Source organism: Protomyctophum parallelum, assembly GCF_964188405.1.
Source record: "Protomyctophum parallelum genome assembly, chromosome: 7".
NCBI lineage: Eukaryota > Metazoa > Chordata > Actinopteri > Myctophiformes > Myctophidae > Protomyctophum > Protomyctophum parallelum.
Window position 1 is genome coordinate 50,569,527 of NC_139705.1, and position 19,485 is coordinate 50,589,011.

The following is a 19,485-nucleotide window of genomic DNA, read 5'->3' on the forward strand; positions in this document are numbered from 1 at the left end:
ATATATGGGGGACAAGGGGAGAGCAACGGACTTGAACTCATGCTTCCTTCATGCCTGAGTGTCCAAGTTGCTCCTTTACACCTGACAGGGGGGGGAGTTTCCCTGGTTGGACGTAGCGCGTGGAAGGAACACGTTATTCCAACCAGTTCGACAGTGGTTTTCATATCAAGGTTCATACAGTGTACTCTAGGTCTAGGACAGTGGTTTTCATATCAAGGTTCATTCTTTGCCATTTGAGCCACCGACCACCATTTGATGACATAATAGCCTCTCAGAACCAAAACAAAAGAATATCTTTCTATCTTTCTTAAACTCCTTGGATAAGATGTGGCCACAGTTCCACGCTCTATTGATGTTGGTATACCATAGGAGAGATAACAGGCAAATAATAATAATCTTGTACATTTCTCTAATTGTGTACACTTCTTGTAAATTAAGCAATGCAGATGTTTGCCTATATAATAATTTAAGTCTTGAGAGCTTAAAATTAAACCTGTAGGGGTGCATTTGATTTATTTTTTATCAAAATTCTCAAAATAAACTAAATCTACTACCTCTAACACAGACTGTTAGGCCCTGCACATATCATATAGGTTCTGTATTATAAGTGATCCATTCATATGTGTTCATTCTGTATTTTCAGTAATCTAATTAATATCTTAATAGGTCCTTAATAATCATGATAAAATGGCACAATCTTTTTCTACTCAGTCTGTCTCATAGGAGGGCTGTGGGCAGTTCAGAAACTTCCATTTTCGCATTGCAACTTTTCAGGACTAGAAAGCCTGCAGTTTCTATTAGGACGGGTTTCTGAACTGCCCACAGCCCTCCTATGAGACACAGACTGGTTTCTGAACTGCCCACAGCCCTCCTATGAGACACAGACTGGTTTCTGAACTGCCCACAGCCCTCCTATGAGACACAGACTGGTTTCTGAACTGCCCACAGCTCTCCTATGAGACACAGACTGGTTTCTGAACTGCCCACAGCCCTCCGATGAGACACAGACTGGTTTCTGAACTGCCCACAGCCCTCCTATGAGACACAGACTGGTTTCTGAACTGCCCACAGCCCTCCTATGAGACACAGACTGGTTTCTGAACTGCCCACAGCCCTCCTATGAGACACAGACTGGTTTCTGAACTGCCCACAGCCCTCCTATGAGACACAGACTGGTTTCTGAACTGCCCACAGCCCTCCTATGAGACACAGACTGGTTTCTGAACTGCCCACAGGGCCACAGCCCTCCTATGAGACAGACTGAGTAGGAAATAAAATTGCCATTTTATCATGATTATTAAGGATTAAGATAGGTTGAAAAGTGGTGAAGGAAGTGGACCTTTAACAGAGGTGTATACCATTTATTTAATTAAACAAAAGTATTTAATAATTTAATGTTATTCATAATAAATCATAAAGATAGCTGGAAGGAAGTCCATCCATCCTTTTATTCAACTAACAGTTACACACCAGCTCCACCAGGTGGCGCACGGCAACAGTGCCTGGATCCTTTGCTGCTCATGCTTTCTTTGACATGGAAGTAAATGCGTGTTGTTTTGCTTCCGCGTTTTAATCCCACTGTCCGGAAGGACGGCCGCGCTGATAGGCTAGATGGTTGTCTATAGCAACACTCACTTTATTAGCTCAACTTCGAGGTATTATTTTTACCTGGATGGAGCTTGATTAGACTACAGTTAACTTTGTACACATTAGTTTTCTCTTGTTATATATATATATATATATATATATATATATATATATTAAAAAATCTCCCACATTAAATATGTATTGAATTAAAAATTAAAAAAGCAGACCGCTATGACAACCAATTGAGCCAATCACAGTACGACTGTCCCTCGGGGCTATGGGATGTAGAGTCTAAGCTCGTGCGGTGCACAACAGTTGACATTCAGTGCAGAAGAGGAGCTTCTATCATCAGGTTGGCCATAACACACATTATGTCTTATTTTGTTTTTCATGAAAAGACTGTGTCTTTTTTTTAACGCTTTTTAAATCTTAAATGGTGTATCCATTATGAAAACACAACACAACTATTATTTTTAGTAGTCGCTGAGCCAAACCTTTATGAGCTTCTGTCTTTAGTGTGAACTTACAATCATCATGTATTTCATGAAGAATACCATTAATATTCTGTAACACAGTTCTGTCTATGACAAAATTAGAATGCATAGGAGAATCCCTCCATCGTCTTATTGTTTATAAGGATCCCCATTAGCTTTTGCCTTGACAAAAGCTAGTCTTCCTGGGGTCCGACACAGACAAACATTTAACATTTAACAAAGGCAATACTTACAATTGTTTACAAACACTATACTCAATCATAGTGGAATTGCATTGAGTTTGTTAGCCCATAGCTGGAATGGGTGCTATAGTTTACTGAGACGCTACACTGTCTCTCTGCATTCTATGATCCTATAGTTTACTGAGACACTACACTGTCTCTGCATTCTATGATCCTATAGTTTACTGAGACACTACACTGTCTCTCTGCATTCTATGATCCTATAGTTTACTGAGACACTACACTGTCTCTCTGCATTCTATGAACCTATAGTTTACTGAGACACTACACTGTCTCTGCATTCTATGATCCTATAGTTTACTGAGACACTACACTGTCTCTCTGCATTCTATGATCTTATAGTTTACTGAGACACTACACTGTCTCTCTGCATTCTATGAACCTATAGTTTACTGAGACACTACACTGTCTCTGCATTCTATGATCCTATAGTTTACTGAGACACTACACTGTCTCTCTGCATTCTATGATCCTATAGTTTACTGAGACACTACACTGTCTCTGCATTCTATGATCCTATAGTTTACTGAGACGCTGCACTGTCTCTGCATTCTATGATCCTATAGTTTACTGAGACACTACACTGTCTCTGCATTCTATGATCCTATAGTTTACTGAGACGCTGCACTGTCTCTCTGCATTCTATGATCCTATAGTTTACTGAGACACTACACTGTCTCTGCATTCTATGATCCTATAGTTTACTGAGACACTACACTGTCTCTCTGCATTCTATGAACCTATAGTTTACTGTCTCTCTGCATTCTATGATCCTATAGTTTACTGAGACACTACACTGTCTCTCTGCATTCTATGAACCTATAGTTTACTGAGACACTACACTGTCTCTCTGCATTCTATGAACCTATAGTTTACTGAGACACTACACTGTCTCTGCATTCTATGATCCTATAGTTTACTGAGACGCTACACTGTCTCTGCATTCTATGATCCTCATAGCGCGCCACTCGGTGGCATGCTACAAGCTTGTCGATCTGCTGTTTTTCAATAGCTAAAGCATAGCATAATACTAACACCAAAAGGGGTTCCCACCCAAAATGGGTTAAGGGGGTTCAAAAGGAACCCTGGCCTGCAGGTCTGTAACTCTGACAGTGCAGAAATGGAACCAAAATGGACATTTGTAGTACACTCTCAGCGTTCTGGGGTTGATTGATTACTTTATTAGACCTTTCATTTTTATTTTTATTAGGATAAAAATTGTAAGTATTGTTTTGATGAATTGAAAATGGTGCGCCCTATTCTAAACAAGTGTAATGCTTTATGGTGTCGTCCACTCACAGTTAACAGTTTTTGTATTGAGTTGTATTTGAAATGTACTGTAATTCTGCAAACTGTCAATCAATCAATCAATCAATCAATCAAATCCTTGAAATTAAATGACATGTTTGAGAACCACTGATAACTGACATACCCAGGTCTGATGTCATAGACACGACCCCCTCCTGGTAGGTCCATATATGGGCGTAACCGAACCCCCCGCCCCAAAAGCCTGACATCATAGGTAGATAGATATCCATATATGGATATGACTTGACGCAGCGTGACACCAGTACCCGCTGCCGACCACATAAAACATGCATTCCGACATCTAACCTCTTTGTCTTTGTAGCGAACGGCCACAAAATGGCCTCCAGCTCCTGCGTGCGCCTGTGGTGCCACAGATGCACGAGATGCTTCGTTCTTCACTCCGAGGTGGCGCGCGGCGCCTCGCACATCTCTGCTCAGGTATACTGTAGTACAGTGTTGTTTTCTTAGACTAAAACTAAGACGAAACATGTTCGTCGACCACCTTTTTCCCACTGACGAAAACTAAATGGAAACTAAATGAAAACTGTGCTATCTATGGTGACTAAAACTAAGACTAAATATACTGACAATTTCGTCAACAGATAAAAACTAGACTACAATGTTAGGAAGGGACTAGTGGACAAGAGATCCAGTGTAAGTCATTTTACACTTGGTTGCATGCTGAAAATAGCCGATCTACAAGCGCACAACGCGTTGTGAGCTTGTAGATCGGCTATTTTCAGCAAGTGTAAAAACAGTCCTTACGGCGGCATCAATGCCCACCAAAATGCATTTTAGTCGACTAAATCAACTGTAGATTTAGTCGACTAAAATCTCATGACATTTAGTCGACTAAAACTAGACTAACACTAATACATTCCAGGTGACTAAAATGTGACTAAAACTAAATAAACTATTCAAAAGACTATGACTAAAACTAAAATCAAAATTTGCTGCCAAAAACAACACTGCTGTAGTACAGGGGTTCCCAAAGTGGGGTGTGTTAATTGACGTAAAGTTGGTCCCAGAGATAGAAATGCCCTTAAATGGGGCCCGTAGAGACTAATGCATGTCAAACTGGGGGACCTTCAATCGTTTCCACGTTGATAATTGTTCATAGCAGATCTACAAGCTCACAACACATCACATTGTGACGTGTTGTGAGCTTGTAGAGTAACCGTTTCCGCTATTTTGTACTTATTTTTTTGAAAGAGAAAAAATATATTAGAAATGATTTCAATGTGTCAGTGATTTCTTTGTATATTTAAATTATTTGTCATATCTGCCCTGGTGCAATTTCTGATCACAAAGCCAGAAATACAAATTGTAAGATTCCAATGTTCAATGCAAAAGCAAACACAATTGGATACACTCAATGGGCGAGTTGTTAAGTTGTTAATCGCAATTATTTCTGTGACAATTTATTATTCATCAACTTAGCCCATTTAGACCTTAGAACTGATTCTACGAAATCTCTTCTAAATCCTCAAAGTTTTCTTAAAAACCTATGTTTTTTCCTCCTCCGCGTCATCAGTGCCCATACCCGAAGGCGGGGTTGGCGAAAGGGCCTTTCTGTGTGGAGTTTGCATGTTCTCCACGTGTCCCCTAGGGTAGGTACCCTCACATGTTCTCCCCGTGTCCCCTAGGGTAGGTACCCTCACAAAAAAACATGCAGTAATCCTGGTCACTAAACTGCCTCCCCCTGGCCAGCCGGGGCGCCTGATGGAGGGGAAAGGAACTGGTTGGAATAACGTGTTCCTTCCACGCGCTACGTCCAACCAGGGAAACTCCCCCCTGTCAGGTGTAAAGGAGCAACTTGGACACTCAGGCATGAAGGAAGCATGAGTTCAAGTCCGTTGCTCTCCCCTTGTCCCCCATACATTGGTTGGTGGAGGGTGTGTAGAGCCTAGGATCACATTAGATGATTGACACAGGGGTGAAAAATGGGTTACAAAATCGTGGGATAAAAAATATATATATAAAAAAAGAGAAATCCTATGTTTCTATATCAGTGGTGCTCAAACTATTTCATGTGAAGGACCCCAAACATGTTATATGTATGTTAGTATTTGGCCGCAGACCCCATCTGAAAATAATGTTCCAGGGACCCCCCCAGAAGCAAACATTTGCGTTAAAAACGTTCACTGTGAAAGAATATATATTCAAAGATCTGCACCACGTTTTCACGATTTTCCAAAAATGGCAGATCTACAAGCTCGTAGTGCAGCCCCCGGTGCGGCGCTATGAGCTTGTAGATCTGCCATCTTTCAACAGATGGTTAAAAGTGGTTAAAAGCTATACGGTGACACAGATGTCGTCCTCAGGTCTGAATGGGTTCAGTGTGTAACGGTGACCGTCCTCTCTATATGCAGGTCCAGCGATGCTCCACAGCCTTCAGTGTGACCGGCCTCTCTGCCGCGTCTGGGAGCCGCGCGACAGCGCCGCCGCCGCCGCCGCACGCCAGACACCGCTGGAAACGGCTCTATTCCGGCGACGTGAGCGCCGGCAAACCGCTGTCTCTAGCCCAGGCCAGAGACGACGAGGAGAACACCGTGGCAGAACCGTGGAGAGACACGGATGCTGTCGCTGCTCCGTACCAGAACCAGAACCAGAACCCGTCTTCATCGCAGAGAGTCGGCCATGCCGCCGCGCCGACGGCGACTGCAAGAGAGACAGCGCTGCGTACGTTGACATATTTCTTTAGAGATGCACGATGTTGAAATGATGACTTAATTAATTGAAAATGAATTGGTGTCGTCAGTCGCTGCCCATCTGAAAGGACCTGTAGGGCTCCATCTTGCGCCACCCTTATCCCTAAACGCTATTTGCTATTTTTTACTATTTTGAAAAAACATTTTAAAATAGTTTTAACTAGTTTTAACTATGGCTACACAAATTAACACTGGCGTTTGGTTGCGTTGACCAGATCTGGGCGCCCAGACCATCTCCACCTCCAGACCACAGCTCCCTGCCCTGGAGGAGACCAGAGATGAAGATACCATCTCCTCCACCAGACCACAGGAGGAGACCAGAGATGAAGAGACCATCTCCACCTCCAGACCACAACTCCCTGCCCTGGAGGAGACCAGAGATGAAGAGACCATCTCCACCTCCAGACCACAGCTCTCTGTCCTCCTGGCGGAGACCAGAGATGAAGATACCATCTCCTCCACCAGACCACAGCTCTCTGTCCTCCTGGAGGAGACCAGAGATGCAGAGACCATCTCCACCTCCAGACCACAGCTCCCTGCCCTGGAGGAGACCAGAGATGAAGAGACCATCTCCACCTCCAGACCACAGCTCTCTGTCCTCCTGGAGGAGACCAGAGATGAAGAGACCATCTCCTCCACCAGACCACAGCTCTCTGTCCTCCTGGAGGAGACCAGAGATGAAGATACCATCTCCTCCACCAGACCACAGGAGGAGACCAGAGATGAAGAGACCATCTCCACCTCCAGACCACAGGAGGAGACCAGAGATGGAGAGTACGGCTCCATCGTGGCTCCATCGGACCTCCCTCCTCTGACCTCCCAGTCTCTGGTGGCCTATGTGGACAAGTCTGAGACGCTCAGCAGGCTGGTCCAGCTAGGTGAGTTAAACAACTGACTGTAGGGACTCTAAGGGCCCATTCATACTCCTATTTTAGAGCCGAATAAAAGTCGGTTCGGCGCTGTAGAGCCTACAATGGGATGTCATTTGAGGTGCGGGGGGAGGGGGGCGGGTACCGTCCTAAAGTCGGCTCTTCGGTGCTACTGAGCCGAAATCATTTGGGCACTACAGCGCCGAAACAGCGGTAAAATAGGAGTATGAATCGGCCCTAAGGAGCTGTAGATTTTACAGCTATAACACTACAGGGCGCCGTTTCCCAAACAGTGGGTCGTGGATCCCTTTATTATCTTTTTGTTTCCTACATTTTGTTTTTAATTAATATTAGTATAAAAATTAAAATAAAATAAAATAAAACATTCCGAAAAATGTAAGAAATGTCATGACTAGATGAAAGAATAATCGAAGAAATTCCATGAATTAGATACCGGTAACTAAACGTTTACGAAGTGAGTAGTGAAAAATAGACGTCAACGCGGCACAAAGCGACCCGTTGTGAGCTTGTAGATCTGCTATTTTCACTAGTTTGGGACGGGTCCCGGGCATAGTTATTGATAAAGAATGGTCCTAATCCTCTATAGAATAGTGTTGATTTTAACAGCAAACGTTGATTTCGTTTTAGTCATAGAATAAAAATGAAGACTAATTAAAAAAAAATGAAGGCTAAATCTACAGTTGATTTAGTCGACTAAAATCTATTTTGGCGTTGGTGGGGATGGTGTTGTATAATGCCAGATTTTTGCACTTGGTTGCGCTCTGAAAAATGGCCGATCTGCATGTTCACAACGGCCTTGTAGATCTGCTATTTTCTGCATTTGACTTATAAGAAAAAAGTCCTTCTGCACACCTACAAATGGACAGGTGGGTCGGATAACTGGAACTGAGAAGAAGTAAAAAAAAAAAAAAAAGATCTTCACTTGAGTTATTATTATTATTTTTTTACTCTTTTCTTTCCTCTACTTCTCAGCATTTCACTTATAAAAATGACTTGTACTTGATCTTTTGTCCAACTAGTCTCTTGCGAACATTTTAGCCTAGTTTGTATTTGTTTAATTAGTTAAATTGTCAATATGAAATATTTAGTCATCATATAGCTTAGTTTTCATTTAGTTTCCATTTCGTTTTCGTCAGTGGAAAAAAAGGTAGTAGACTTTAAAAAAAGAAAAGAAGAAGCGCTTCGTGGGTCCTTTATGTAGAGAAAACTGTAGACAGGTGCTCTTTGGAGAGGGTTTCATATTATAGCAAAGCACAAGATTTTCTTAAAAAGTTCTATACCTTGAGTCAATGTCACTGTGGAAGGAGATATTAAGGTGGCGAACTTAAAAGAGGGTCCAAGGCAGCTCTGTCCTAGCCTGGTTAATAAACCAGACTAATATCGCACGGATCCGCGGGATATTAGTCTGGGGAGGCTCAGCTTGGATTTCATTTCCAGGGAAACATTTTCTCTTTGACGCAATTGGTCAGAGCTACTGTCAGTCAAAGGTCTCAAGCATTGAACGTCACTGTACCAAAGCCCGCCCATATTGCATACCGTGTCCCTATTGGGCGCACACGTTCTCGTGTGTAGAAAATGGGCGTACAATTGAGCCTCGCCAGACCGAAATCCGCCGGTAGGCAATTTTTTTTGCCAACGGCTGATTCGGTCTGGTTTATTAACCAGGCTAGCTCTGTCCAGTTGAAGTAGAACAAATCCTTTATCTCATTTTAAAAGGGTTAAAAACACGACGGACGCGTTTCGGCCTGCATGGGCCTTCATCAGGGTCAACTCTGAATTGACCCTGATGAAGGCTGCCTTGGACCCTCTTTTAAGTTCGCCACCTTATACCTCCTTCCACAGTGACATTGACTCAAGGTTTTAAGAAATCTTGTGCTAAGGTAGTAGACTTTGTCATGGTATAAGAACCTTCTCTATCCACGCCTGCGTTCCAGGCGTGAACCTGCGTCGGCTGGAGCAGAGGGCCAACGTGGGCACCATGCTGCTGAGGCTGGACTTCCAGGCCGACGTGGCTCCCAGGCTGCTCTTCCTCAGAGACCTGGGGGTGGAGGAGTCTGGCCTGGGCCGCCTGCTGTCCCACAACCCCTTCCTCCTCACCGAGAGCCTGGACAACCTGAGCACCAGGTAAGAAAGAAAGAAAGATGTTTACCCAGGGTAACTGGACTAAAGGTACTATGTTTACCCAGGGTAACTGGACTAAAGGTACTATGTTTACCCAGGGTAACTGGACTAAAGGTACTATGTTTACCCAGGGTAACTGGACTAAAGGTACTATGTTTACCCAGGGTAACTGGACTAAAGGTACTATGTTTACCCAGGGTAACTGGACTAAAGGTACTATGTTTACCCAGGGTAACTGGACTAAAGGTACTATGTTTACCCAGGGTAACTGGACTAAAGGTACTATGTTTACCCAGGGTAACTGGACTAAAGGTACTATGTTTACCCAGGGTAACTGGACTAAAGGTACTATGTTTACCCAGGGTAACTGGACTAAAGGTACTATGTTTACCCAGGGTAACTGGACTAAAGGTACTATGTTTACCCAGGGTAACTGGACTAAGGAAAGGAAAGGTACTATGTTTACTCAGGGTAACTGGACTAAAGGAAAGGAAAGGTACTATGTTTACCCAGGGTAACTGGACTAAGGAAAGGAAAGGTACTATGTTTTCCCAGGGTAACTGGACTAAGGAAAGGAAAGGTACTATGTTTACCCAGGGTAACTGGACAAAGGAAAGGAAAGGTACTATGTTTACCCAGGGTAACTGGACTAAGGAAAGGAAAGGTACCATGTTTACCCAGGGTAACTGGACTAAGGAAAGGAAAGGTACTATGTTTTACCCAGGGTAACTGGACAAAGGAAAGGTACTATGTTTACCCAGGGTAACTGGACTAAGGGAAGGAAAGGTACTTTGTTTACCCAGGGTAACTGGACTAAGGAAAGGAAAGGTACTATGTTTACCCAGGGTGACTGGACTAAAGGAAAGGAAAGGTACTATGTTTACCCAGGGTAACTGGACTAAGCTCAAGAACTTGTTTACAGCCAGGCCCTGCTCATAGAACATTTCATGGTAGGGGTTCAATGCCTTGTCCAAGGGCACTTCAGCGGTGGTAATTTTAACGTGCCGGTCCGGGGATACGAACTAGCAACCTTCCGATATCAAGACTGCTCCGCAAACCGTTCGGCCACTGCTGCCCCGATCCTCCCAACGACAACGCTGACCTGAGATCAGATTCTAAAAATGTTCAGTTTGAAAATGACAGTTTTCTGAAAAAGCTATGTTTCTATGTCAGTCGTTCTTTGATTTTTCTAAAATAGCAGACCTACAAGCTCGTAGCGCGCCACTCGGTGGCGCGCTATGAGCTTGTAGATCTGCTATTTTTCAATAGCTAAAGCATAACGTAATGCTAACACCAAAAGGGGTTCCCGCCCAAAATGGGTTTTCTATCTCTGGGACCCCCAATTTATATTGGAAAATTAAAGTTAATTAACTCCCAGAGTTACAGACCCATAAGGGTCCATTTGGTTCCTAACTATCATTTAGCTGGGGACCCCCTGGAACTCCCTCAAGGACCCCTAGGGGCCCCCGGATGTAGGCTGTATGTGTGTTAGCTCTGCTCAGGCTCCAGGCTTGACCAAGAAATGTCATTTAAAACCCATTTTGTCCTGAGGACACGCATCTGTGTCGCCTTAGCTTTTAACCACTTTAACGGTTATTTTAAACTTTAGCAGTAATCCTGGTCTCTAAAACTACCTCCCCCTGGCCAGCCGGGGCGCCTGATGGAGGGGAAAGGAACTGGTCGGAATAACGTGTTCCTTTGGAAGACATTCTGTAGAATTTGGCCTGGGGTCTAAATGGGTTAATGGTTTGTGTGCATTTAACGTGTCGACTCGCTTGTTGACCACTAGGTTCATGTAATGAATAATGATATATCTGTATGAGAACGTCTGTAAAATGCCTAAATTGCACTTTATCAACAGTCAGGACGATATCAAACAATGCAATATAGTAATATACTCACTCCTCATACAGACTGGTGATATGGCAATGCTTTACATGTTCACACATGTTCTCTCTCTGTGTTTCTTGTGAAGGGTGAACTACACCTCTCTCTCACATGTACTCCCACTGTAAATAAGCTAAGAGACCCTACGAGTGTGCTGTTAATTAAAGGACAACTTTAGTTTTTTTCAACCAAGGTTCATGTTTTAGGTTGTTATTAGAGAAACTAAAAGGTGAGTGTTAATTTTCTTTCATTTGCTGCTTTCTTTCGTTTTAGGGATTTTTGACAGGGGGGCGGGGGCATTCGAGCATGGGGCTAAATATGTATTTTCTTACCAAATTTGATGGTGATGTATTTATTTATTATTTACTATAGTCCTAATAAACCCCAGGAAATTACATCTGGCCACAGAAGATCACAGGATCTACTGAATGTGAAGGTAGCCTACTGGGGGAAGGCTTATACTGTGTGTATAGGCTCAATATGTCAGTTTGTCACATTCAGTAGATCCTGTGATCTTTTGTGGCCAGATGTAATTTCTTGGGGTCTAGTAAGACTATAGTAAATAATAAAAAAATAAACCGCCATAATATTTTGTAAAGAAATACATATTTAGCCCCATGCTCGAATGCCCCCGCCCCCCCCCCCCCCCCCCCCCCTGTCAAAAACTGCTAAAATCCCCAAAACGAAAGAAAGCTGCAAATGAAAAGAAATTAACACTCACCTTTTAGTTTCTCTAATAACAAGCTAAAACATGAACCTTGGTTGAAAAAAAACTAAAGTTGTCCTTTAAGCTTCTAAATATCTGAAACCCTTTACTTGTGTTTTGTGGTAAAAGCGCTCAATCTTTCTTTCTTCTTTCCTGCCCATTCTGAGCGGGAAGGGAACCCATTTTTGGTGTTTTAACCCATTCTGACCTGAGATCAGATTCATACGAGGTTTCCGCCGGACACACACTGGTCTGATTAACCCATTCTGACCTGAGATCAGATTCTAGAAATGTCAGTTGCTCTTCGATTTTTCAAAAATAGCAGACCTACAAGCTCGTATCGCGCCACTCGGTGGCGCGATATGAGCTTGTAGATCTGCTATTTTTCAATAGCTAAAGCATAACATGATGCCGACACCAAAATGGGTGCCCGTTCAGAATGGGTTAAGGCGAGACACCCCAGGTGAATAGGGAAAAAAAGTATTAAAACTACGATTTTTTGTATTACAAGTTTTCTGAAATGATATGTTTAAATATGCAAATTAGGCATTATATGCGCTAATTTGCATACATTTCGGGACGATAAATCTGAAGATCGGATAAAGCCAGGTTCAAAATTATCATTTCATTTTGTTGACACATTAGAGACAAAGAAAATTACAGATGGGATTTTTGATATCTAATTATCACTCCACAAATCAGAAAATAGTGTCAACAGGCATAAAAAAAACCCAATTTTCTGCATGTTTTTAGGTATAAAATGTGATGTAAATCAGGCTGTGAATGATATATCAACAAATCCATCTGTAAATGTCCAATATAGTTATGAATAAGACTGGAAAGTTTGGTGTATGTGAGTTCAACTGAAGTGGAGATTCTTTGTCCCAGGTATGAGGAAAACTCATTTTGAGAAAACGGCCTTTAAAGATTTGTATTGTAAAATTCCAAAACATTTTATTTGAAGCCACTATTTTGAGACAAAATATCTCATCCAAACCTTGGTCACTTCCTTTGTACCAACAACCAATCATGAAAATAGATAGATGGTGGATTTTCACCCAGAAAAACGAGCTGTCATTGGCTAAAATAAACTATCAAAATAAACATCTAAATCTGTATTTTTAATGTTTATTTTGCTTTAGTTTGAAAGAAAACATGTTTAGGAAGCAAAATAGCGCTACGAGCTTGTAGTTCTGCTATTTTAGAAAAATGGTGAAAATGTGGTGCAAATCTTTGAATATATTCTTTCAAAGCGAACGTTTTAAACTCAAATCTTTGCTTCCCTGGAACAACACATTTTCAGATGGGGGGGGGGGGGGGGGGGGGAGGATCCGCGGCCAAATACATATAATTCTGGGGGTCCTTGACGTGAAAAAGTGTGAGCACAACTGATACAGAAACATAGGTTTTTCAGAATACCGTCATGATTTAGAAAACATTTGTAGAATCTAGTCTCAGGTCTAAATGGGTTAACCCACCTCTCTCTCTTCTTCCCTTTCTTTGTTTTCATGGAAAAATACCGGGGACGGGGACTATATGCACAAAAAACAATTTCACCTACTTTTTTTTACTTGTAAAACTGTGATTAGTGTTGTTTTTGGCAGCAAATTATGATTTTAAGTTTTAGTCTCTTGAATAGTTTTCCTTTAGTTTTAGGCACACATTTTAGTCACCTGGAATGTTTTAGTGTTTGTCTAGTTTTTGTCGACTTTAATCTACAGTTGATTTAGTCCACTAAAATGTTTTATGATTGATGATTTTACAATTGCTGAAGATAGCTGATCTACAAGCTCACAACGTGTCACGCTGCAACACATTGTAAGCTTGTAGATCTGCTATTTTCAGCATGCACCCAAGTGTAAAATGATTTGTCTTGTATTTATACTGGATCTCTTGTCCTTTCCTAACATTTTAGTCGACATAGTTGACTCAGACTAAATTGTCAATATATTTAGTCCATCACAGCTTAATAGTTTTCATTTAGTTTCCATTTCGTTTTCGACGGTGAAAAAAAAGGTAGTCGACGTCGAACATTTACTCGGTTTAGTTTTTAGTCGACGAAAACAACACTGGCTGCGATGTGGGAAATAAAGCTGATTCCCCATTTGTGTGTGTCTCCCGTGAAGGGTGAACTACCTTCTCTCCAGGAAGTTCAGCTCCCAGACGGTGGCCTCCATGGTGGTCAGAGCTCCGTATCTGCTCAACTTCAGCGTGAAGAGGCTGGACAACAGGCTGGCCTTCTTCCAGCAGCAGCTGGGCCTCAGCCCCGACAACGTAAGAGTCTTCCTTATCCTACCGAGAAAACGCTGCTTTTCACCAAGGTTCAGGAACCCCTTTTGGTGTTAGCATTATGTTATGCTTTAGCTATTGAAAAAAAAATATAGCAGATCTACAAGCTCGTAGCGCGCCACTCGGTGGCGCGCTACGAGCTTGTAGGTCTGCTATTTTTCGAAAATCGAAGAACGACTGACATAGAAACATAGCTTTTTCAGAAAACTGTCAGGGTGTAGAAGACATTTTTAGAATGTGATCTCAGGTCAAAATGGGTTTAAATAAGGTTAGGAAGCGAAGACCGTACGGTGGACTCACATGTTGCTCCCTGGAAGGAAAGAATTGAGACCAAGGAAGCTGAACGCGGTAGTGTTGTTGCATATATACGTTAGCCGCATTGCTCATGTTTCTTTCTTTCCACCACGCCAATCTGGCGTGGGCAACTTTGATGATCATTTCCCACACTTACTCCAGAGGGGCCACATTGCATATTACTGTCATAACAAAAAAAATAGCAAGATCGACTACAAGCTCAAAACGTGTTGCAGTGCGACGCGTTTTGAGCTTGTAGATCTTCTATTTTTTGATATATTTGAATTTAAATCCTTTTTTGCATGTTTTGGAATTGTAACGGCGGAAATCAATAATATATCGGTATTCTGATATTATCCTGCGGGGGCCACATTAAGTGAAGGTGGGGGCCGCATGTGGTCCCTGGGCCGCCAGTTGCCCATTTTATGACGCGAGTTTCCAGTGATGGATGTGAACAAAAGATGACATTGATCCGTACGAACTATTGATCTACAATACCGTACAAACTATTGATCCGTACGAACTATTGATCTACAATACCGTACAAACTATTGATCCGTACGAACAAACTAGCGGAATTTGATGAGAAATAAGATTATGTTGTTTTTTTCTTGGTTTTTCAGACGCGGGACGTTGTAGCGCGACTACCGCGCCTGCTGTGTGGCAGTTTGGAGCCTATCAAAGAGACTCTGAAGGTACTGGAATCACAATACATTATATATATATACTATATAATGGAACCCAACCCGCCCCCCCCCCAAACGATTAATCGATTAATCGTTAATATTGAATTATACTAATCGATTTTCATTTTGGACACATTAAGGGCCGATTCATACTCCCATTTTACCGCTGTTTCGGCGCTGTAGTGCCGAAATGATTTCGGCTCGACAGAAATTTTAAGTAGCACCGAAGAGCCGACTTTAGGACGGTACCCGCCCCGAGTGTCGCGCCACGAGCTTGTAGGTCTGCTATTTTTGAAAAATCGTGAAAATATTTATTTCAGAAAACTGGAGGATTTGGAAGATTTTTTTATTATAAATGGGTCATAGAAGCCATCATCATCATCACCATCATTACATTGCATTACATTCAACCCATTCACACACACATTCACACACCTTTACATAGATTGTAGACTCTAGCGCCGAACGCCCCTCTAGCGATTGCGGCGGAAGCCATGCACGGTACCGACCAACCAGCACATCGGGAGCAATTAGGGGTTCAGTGTCTTCTTGCCCAAGGAACACTTCGACATTCGACATGTAGACATGGAGGAGGAGCCGGGATTCGAACCGCCGACCCATATGGATCATTGGACGACCTGCTCTCTACCTCCTGTGGCTCCTTTCACACAAAAATCACACATTAGATCTTAATCATACAAACATTTTCAGCCATGAGATTTAGTTTTGCTGTAATGTGCTGCTGTGTGTGTGTGTGTGTGTGTGTGTGTGCGTGTTCCTCAGGTGTGTAAAGTAGAGTTTGGCTTTAAGGACAATGAAGTCCAACACATCATCCTGGCCGTCCCCAAGGTCCTCACGGCCAATAAGAAGAAGCTGAGTCAGATCTTTGACTACGTCCACAACACCATGCGCGTCCCCCATCACCTGATCGTCAAGTTCCCACAGGTAGCCCAATCTTCCTAAGTCACTTCCGGTTCAACGATCAACAACATCCTGTAGTATTTTGACCCTAGTCAATAGCTTGGCTGGTACGGATTGCTAAGCTAATGCTATATTTTTCATAACTAAGTCAAATTAACCTCAAATCAACCCCAAAAGATCGCAAAATATCACATTTTTTACAGCAACGCACATAGAGACGGCGCGCGTGCACGATAGCGCACGATCACGCGGATTTCGGCCGTTTCTTGGTAAATTACATCCAACATTAGTGAGCGAAAAAATATTATTTTTTGCTCTTTTGACCCCGCGATAACTGATATTGATTGTCATTCCGTTTTTTCCGTTAACGGGAGGTTTAGATTTTTAGATTAATTCAGTTTTTTCCGTTAATTGTAGGCCAGGGGTTAAGACACGCAAAATACAGCCCATAGTCTCTTCAATAGTTTTCATTTAGTTTCAGTCACATTTTAGTCGACTAAATCTACAGTTGATTTAGTCGACTAAAATGTATTTAGGCGGGCCTTGATGCCGTCATAATGACAGTTTTCTTTACACTTGCTGAAAATAGCCGATCTACAAGCACACAACGCGTCACGCTGCGACGCGTTGTGTGCTTGTAGATCGGCTATTTTCAGCATGCAACCAAGTGTAAAATTACTTATACTGGATCTCTTGTATTTTAATCTAGATTTTATTTGTCGACAAAACTGTCAATACATTTAGCCATAGTTTCAGTCATCATAGCTTAGTTTCCATTTACTTTTCGTCAGTGGGGAAAAAAGGTAGTCAACGAACATTTCCCGTCTTATAGTATTAATAGTACGACGAAATCAACACCGCTGTGTGTGTGTGTGTGTGTGTGTGTGTGTGTGTGTGTGTGTGTGTGTGTGTGTGTGTGTGTGTGTGTGTGTGTGTGTGTGTGTGTGTGTGTGTGTGTGTGTGTGTGTGTGTGTGTGTGTGTGTGTGTGTGTGTGTGTGTGTGTGTGTGTGTGTGTGTCCCATTTTGGGCTTTAACCCCTTTTGGTGTTAGCATCATGCTATGCTTTAGCTATTGAAAAATAGCCGATCTACAAGCTCATAGCACGCCACTTGTAGGTCTGCTATTTTTTTTTAATCGAAGAACGACTGACATAGAAACATAGCTTTTTCAGAAAACTGTCAGGATGTAGAAGACATTTTTATAGAATCTGATCTCGGGTCAGAATGGGTTAACTGTTCCACTGACAGCAGTTCTGGGGGTCAGGGGGCCCGGGGTCAAACTGTCTACTTTCCAATATAACATGGTAAAATATGTGACTCTACTGGCTCGCAGACTGATACTGTTGAATTGGAAACAAGCACAGGTTCCCACTCACACTACACTTATGAAAGATGTTATGCACTACTTGCAATTGGAAAAGATAAAGTTTGAATTGAGAGGGAGTGAAGATAGATTTTAACTGACATGGCAACCCTTCATTGACCATTTCAATAGGTGCACGCTAACCCCTCCTACACAATAGATAACATATTAGAAAATTGGAAAGAAAAGAAAAAAAAGGAACTGATTATTTTTTCTTTATTTTATTTTTTCTCATTTAAAAAGAAATGTCTGTAATTCAGTTAATTTACAACAACGTGTTGGGAAAGTTTGAGAGCAAGAGTGTCTGTCCTGTTGTCTTTGTTTTGTTTGTCTGTTCACATTTGTCATTGTTTAACTGTTTTTAGTTTTTTCGTTTTTATCACATTTATATATCTTTTTTATTATGTATTGTATGTGGAATTTACATCACCTGTCATTATCTTTCATTTTATATAACTGAATAACTCATTATCATTGTCAAGGATATTCTGAAGTTGTCATATACAAAAAATGCCTAATAAAAACAGTATTAAAAAAAAAGAATGGGTTAACTGTGTGTGTGACAGAATGGGTTAACTATGTGTGTGACAGAATGGGTTAACTGTGTGTGTGTGTGTGTGTGTGTGTGTGTGTGTGTGTGTGTGTGTGTGTGTGTGTCCCTCTGCTGCAGGTCCTTAACTGCAAGTTCCTGCGCGTGCAAGAGCGCCACCTGTTCCTGCAGTACCTCTCCAAGGCCCAGTACGACCCGGGCCAGCCCGGCTACGTGGCCCTGGACCGTCTGGCCGCGCTGCCCGACGACGTCTTCTGCAGCCAGGTGGCCTCGGCCACGCTGGACGACTTCTACCTGTTCCAGAAGACACTGTAGAGTGCAGACTGTAGTGCAGCCATCAGCGCTGGAAGGGGGGGTGCGGAGGGTGCTCCAGCACCCCCTGCTGGTGGAGAGGAGAATCCTTTGACATGTCTATCAGAGCGTGCTGAATGCAGAATGCACAGCCAGTGAGTTGACAGATAGACACAACAACTGACGAGACAGCAAAAACCTATTGTAGTTTTACTTTCACCTGCACCAGGTTTAAAGAAATCTAACCCAAACAACAGCACAATAAGAGTAATTATGATTAACTCGGTTGGCCGCGATTTCCCTCCCACCCTTCAGCCCCCCCTGGTATAAATACCTTCCAGCGCCCCTGAGTGCAGCCGCAGGTGGCGGGCGACTTTGGGCGATGGAGAGAGGGACCGCCATATAGTTCCACAACTCAACTCCAGAGGGGCCACGCCGCCACGTCACATATTACTGTCGTAAGCAAAAAAATTGCCGATCTACAAGCTCACAACGCGTCGCAGTGCGACGTGTTGTGAGCTTGTAGATCGGCTATTTTTTACAGCAAGTGTAAAACTAGCCATTACGATGCCGTCAAGGATCAAAATACATTTTAGTTGACTAAATCAACTGTAGATCTAGTCGACTAAAGTCTTGTGATATTATTAAGTCCATGAAACTGTATATTTATCCATTTACAAAGATTAGTTTTTGTGTGAAAGGGATGAAGGAGAGAGAGAGAGACGAGACAGACTGTTGTCCTTTGCTACTTGTTATAGTTGGAATAAAATGTATTAACTTTGCTTTTCTTTTCCCAGCGAGTTTTGTGTCTTAAAAAGGAAACGTGGCCGATCTTGAACCTGCATCCCATTTGGTATTTAAGTCCGACGTCATTTTGTATTTACATCCGGGTCCAAATGGCACCAGCTCCCATCCGCTTGTCATTGTAAATAGAATATCTAAACGCGTGAATCTTTTATACAATAACGTTATTTTTCAGATAGGAAGAATGCTTCCAACTCAACAAAGAAAATATATGATGTGGAGACAATAAAGACCATTATTATTGAAGGTGGTACCGTAACAGTCCATTTGCTCAGTACAATATTTCTCGGGCATATTTAGAATGTGTGCAGGGGTTGAGTACGTTGAATGTAGTTTGAATT

At 42.4% G+C, this 19,485-nt stretch overlaps 1 protein-coding gene across 1 annotated transcript; it reads left to right on the forward strand.

Annotated features, from left to right (window-relative positions):
• The first annotated feature begins 1,927 nt into the window (after window positions 1-1,927).
• Window positions 1,928-18,798, forward strand: mterf3 (mitochondrial transcription termination factor 3). The gene is made up of 9 exons (XM_083770121.1): window positions 1,928-1,939; window positions 3,954-4,069; window positions 6,004-6,313; window positions 6,558-7,220; window positions 9,167-9,356; window positions 14,073-14,220; window positions 15,153-15,224; window positions 15,999-16,160; window positions 18,170-18,798. The coding sequence occupies exons 2-9, from the start codon at window positions 3,968-3,970 to the stop codon at window positions 18,362-18,364; spliced, it is 1,842 nt and encodes a 613-aa protein (XP_083626247.1). The 5' UTR covers window positions 1,928-1,939; window positions 3,954-3,967; the 3' UTR covers window positions 18,365-18,798.
• Window positions 18,799-19,485: the final 687 nt, after the last annotated feature.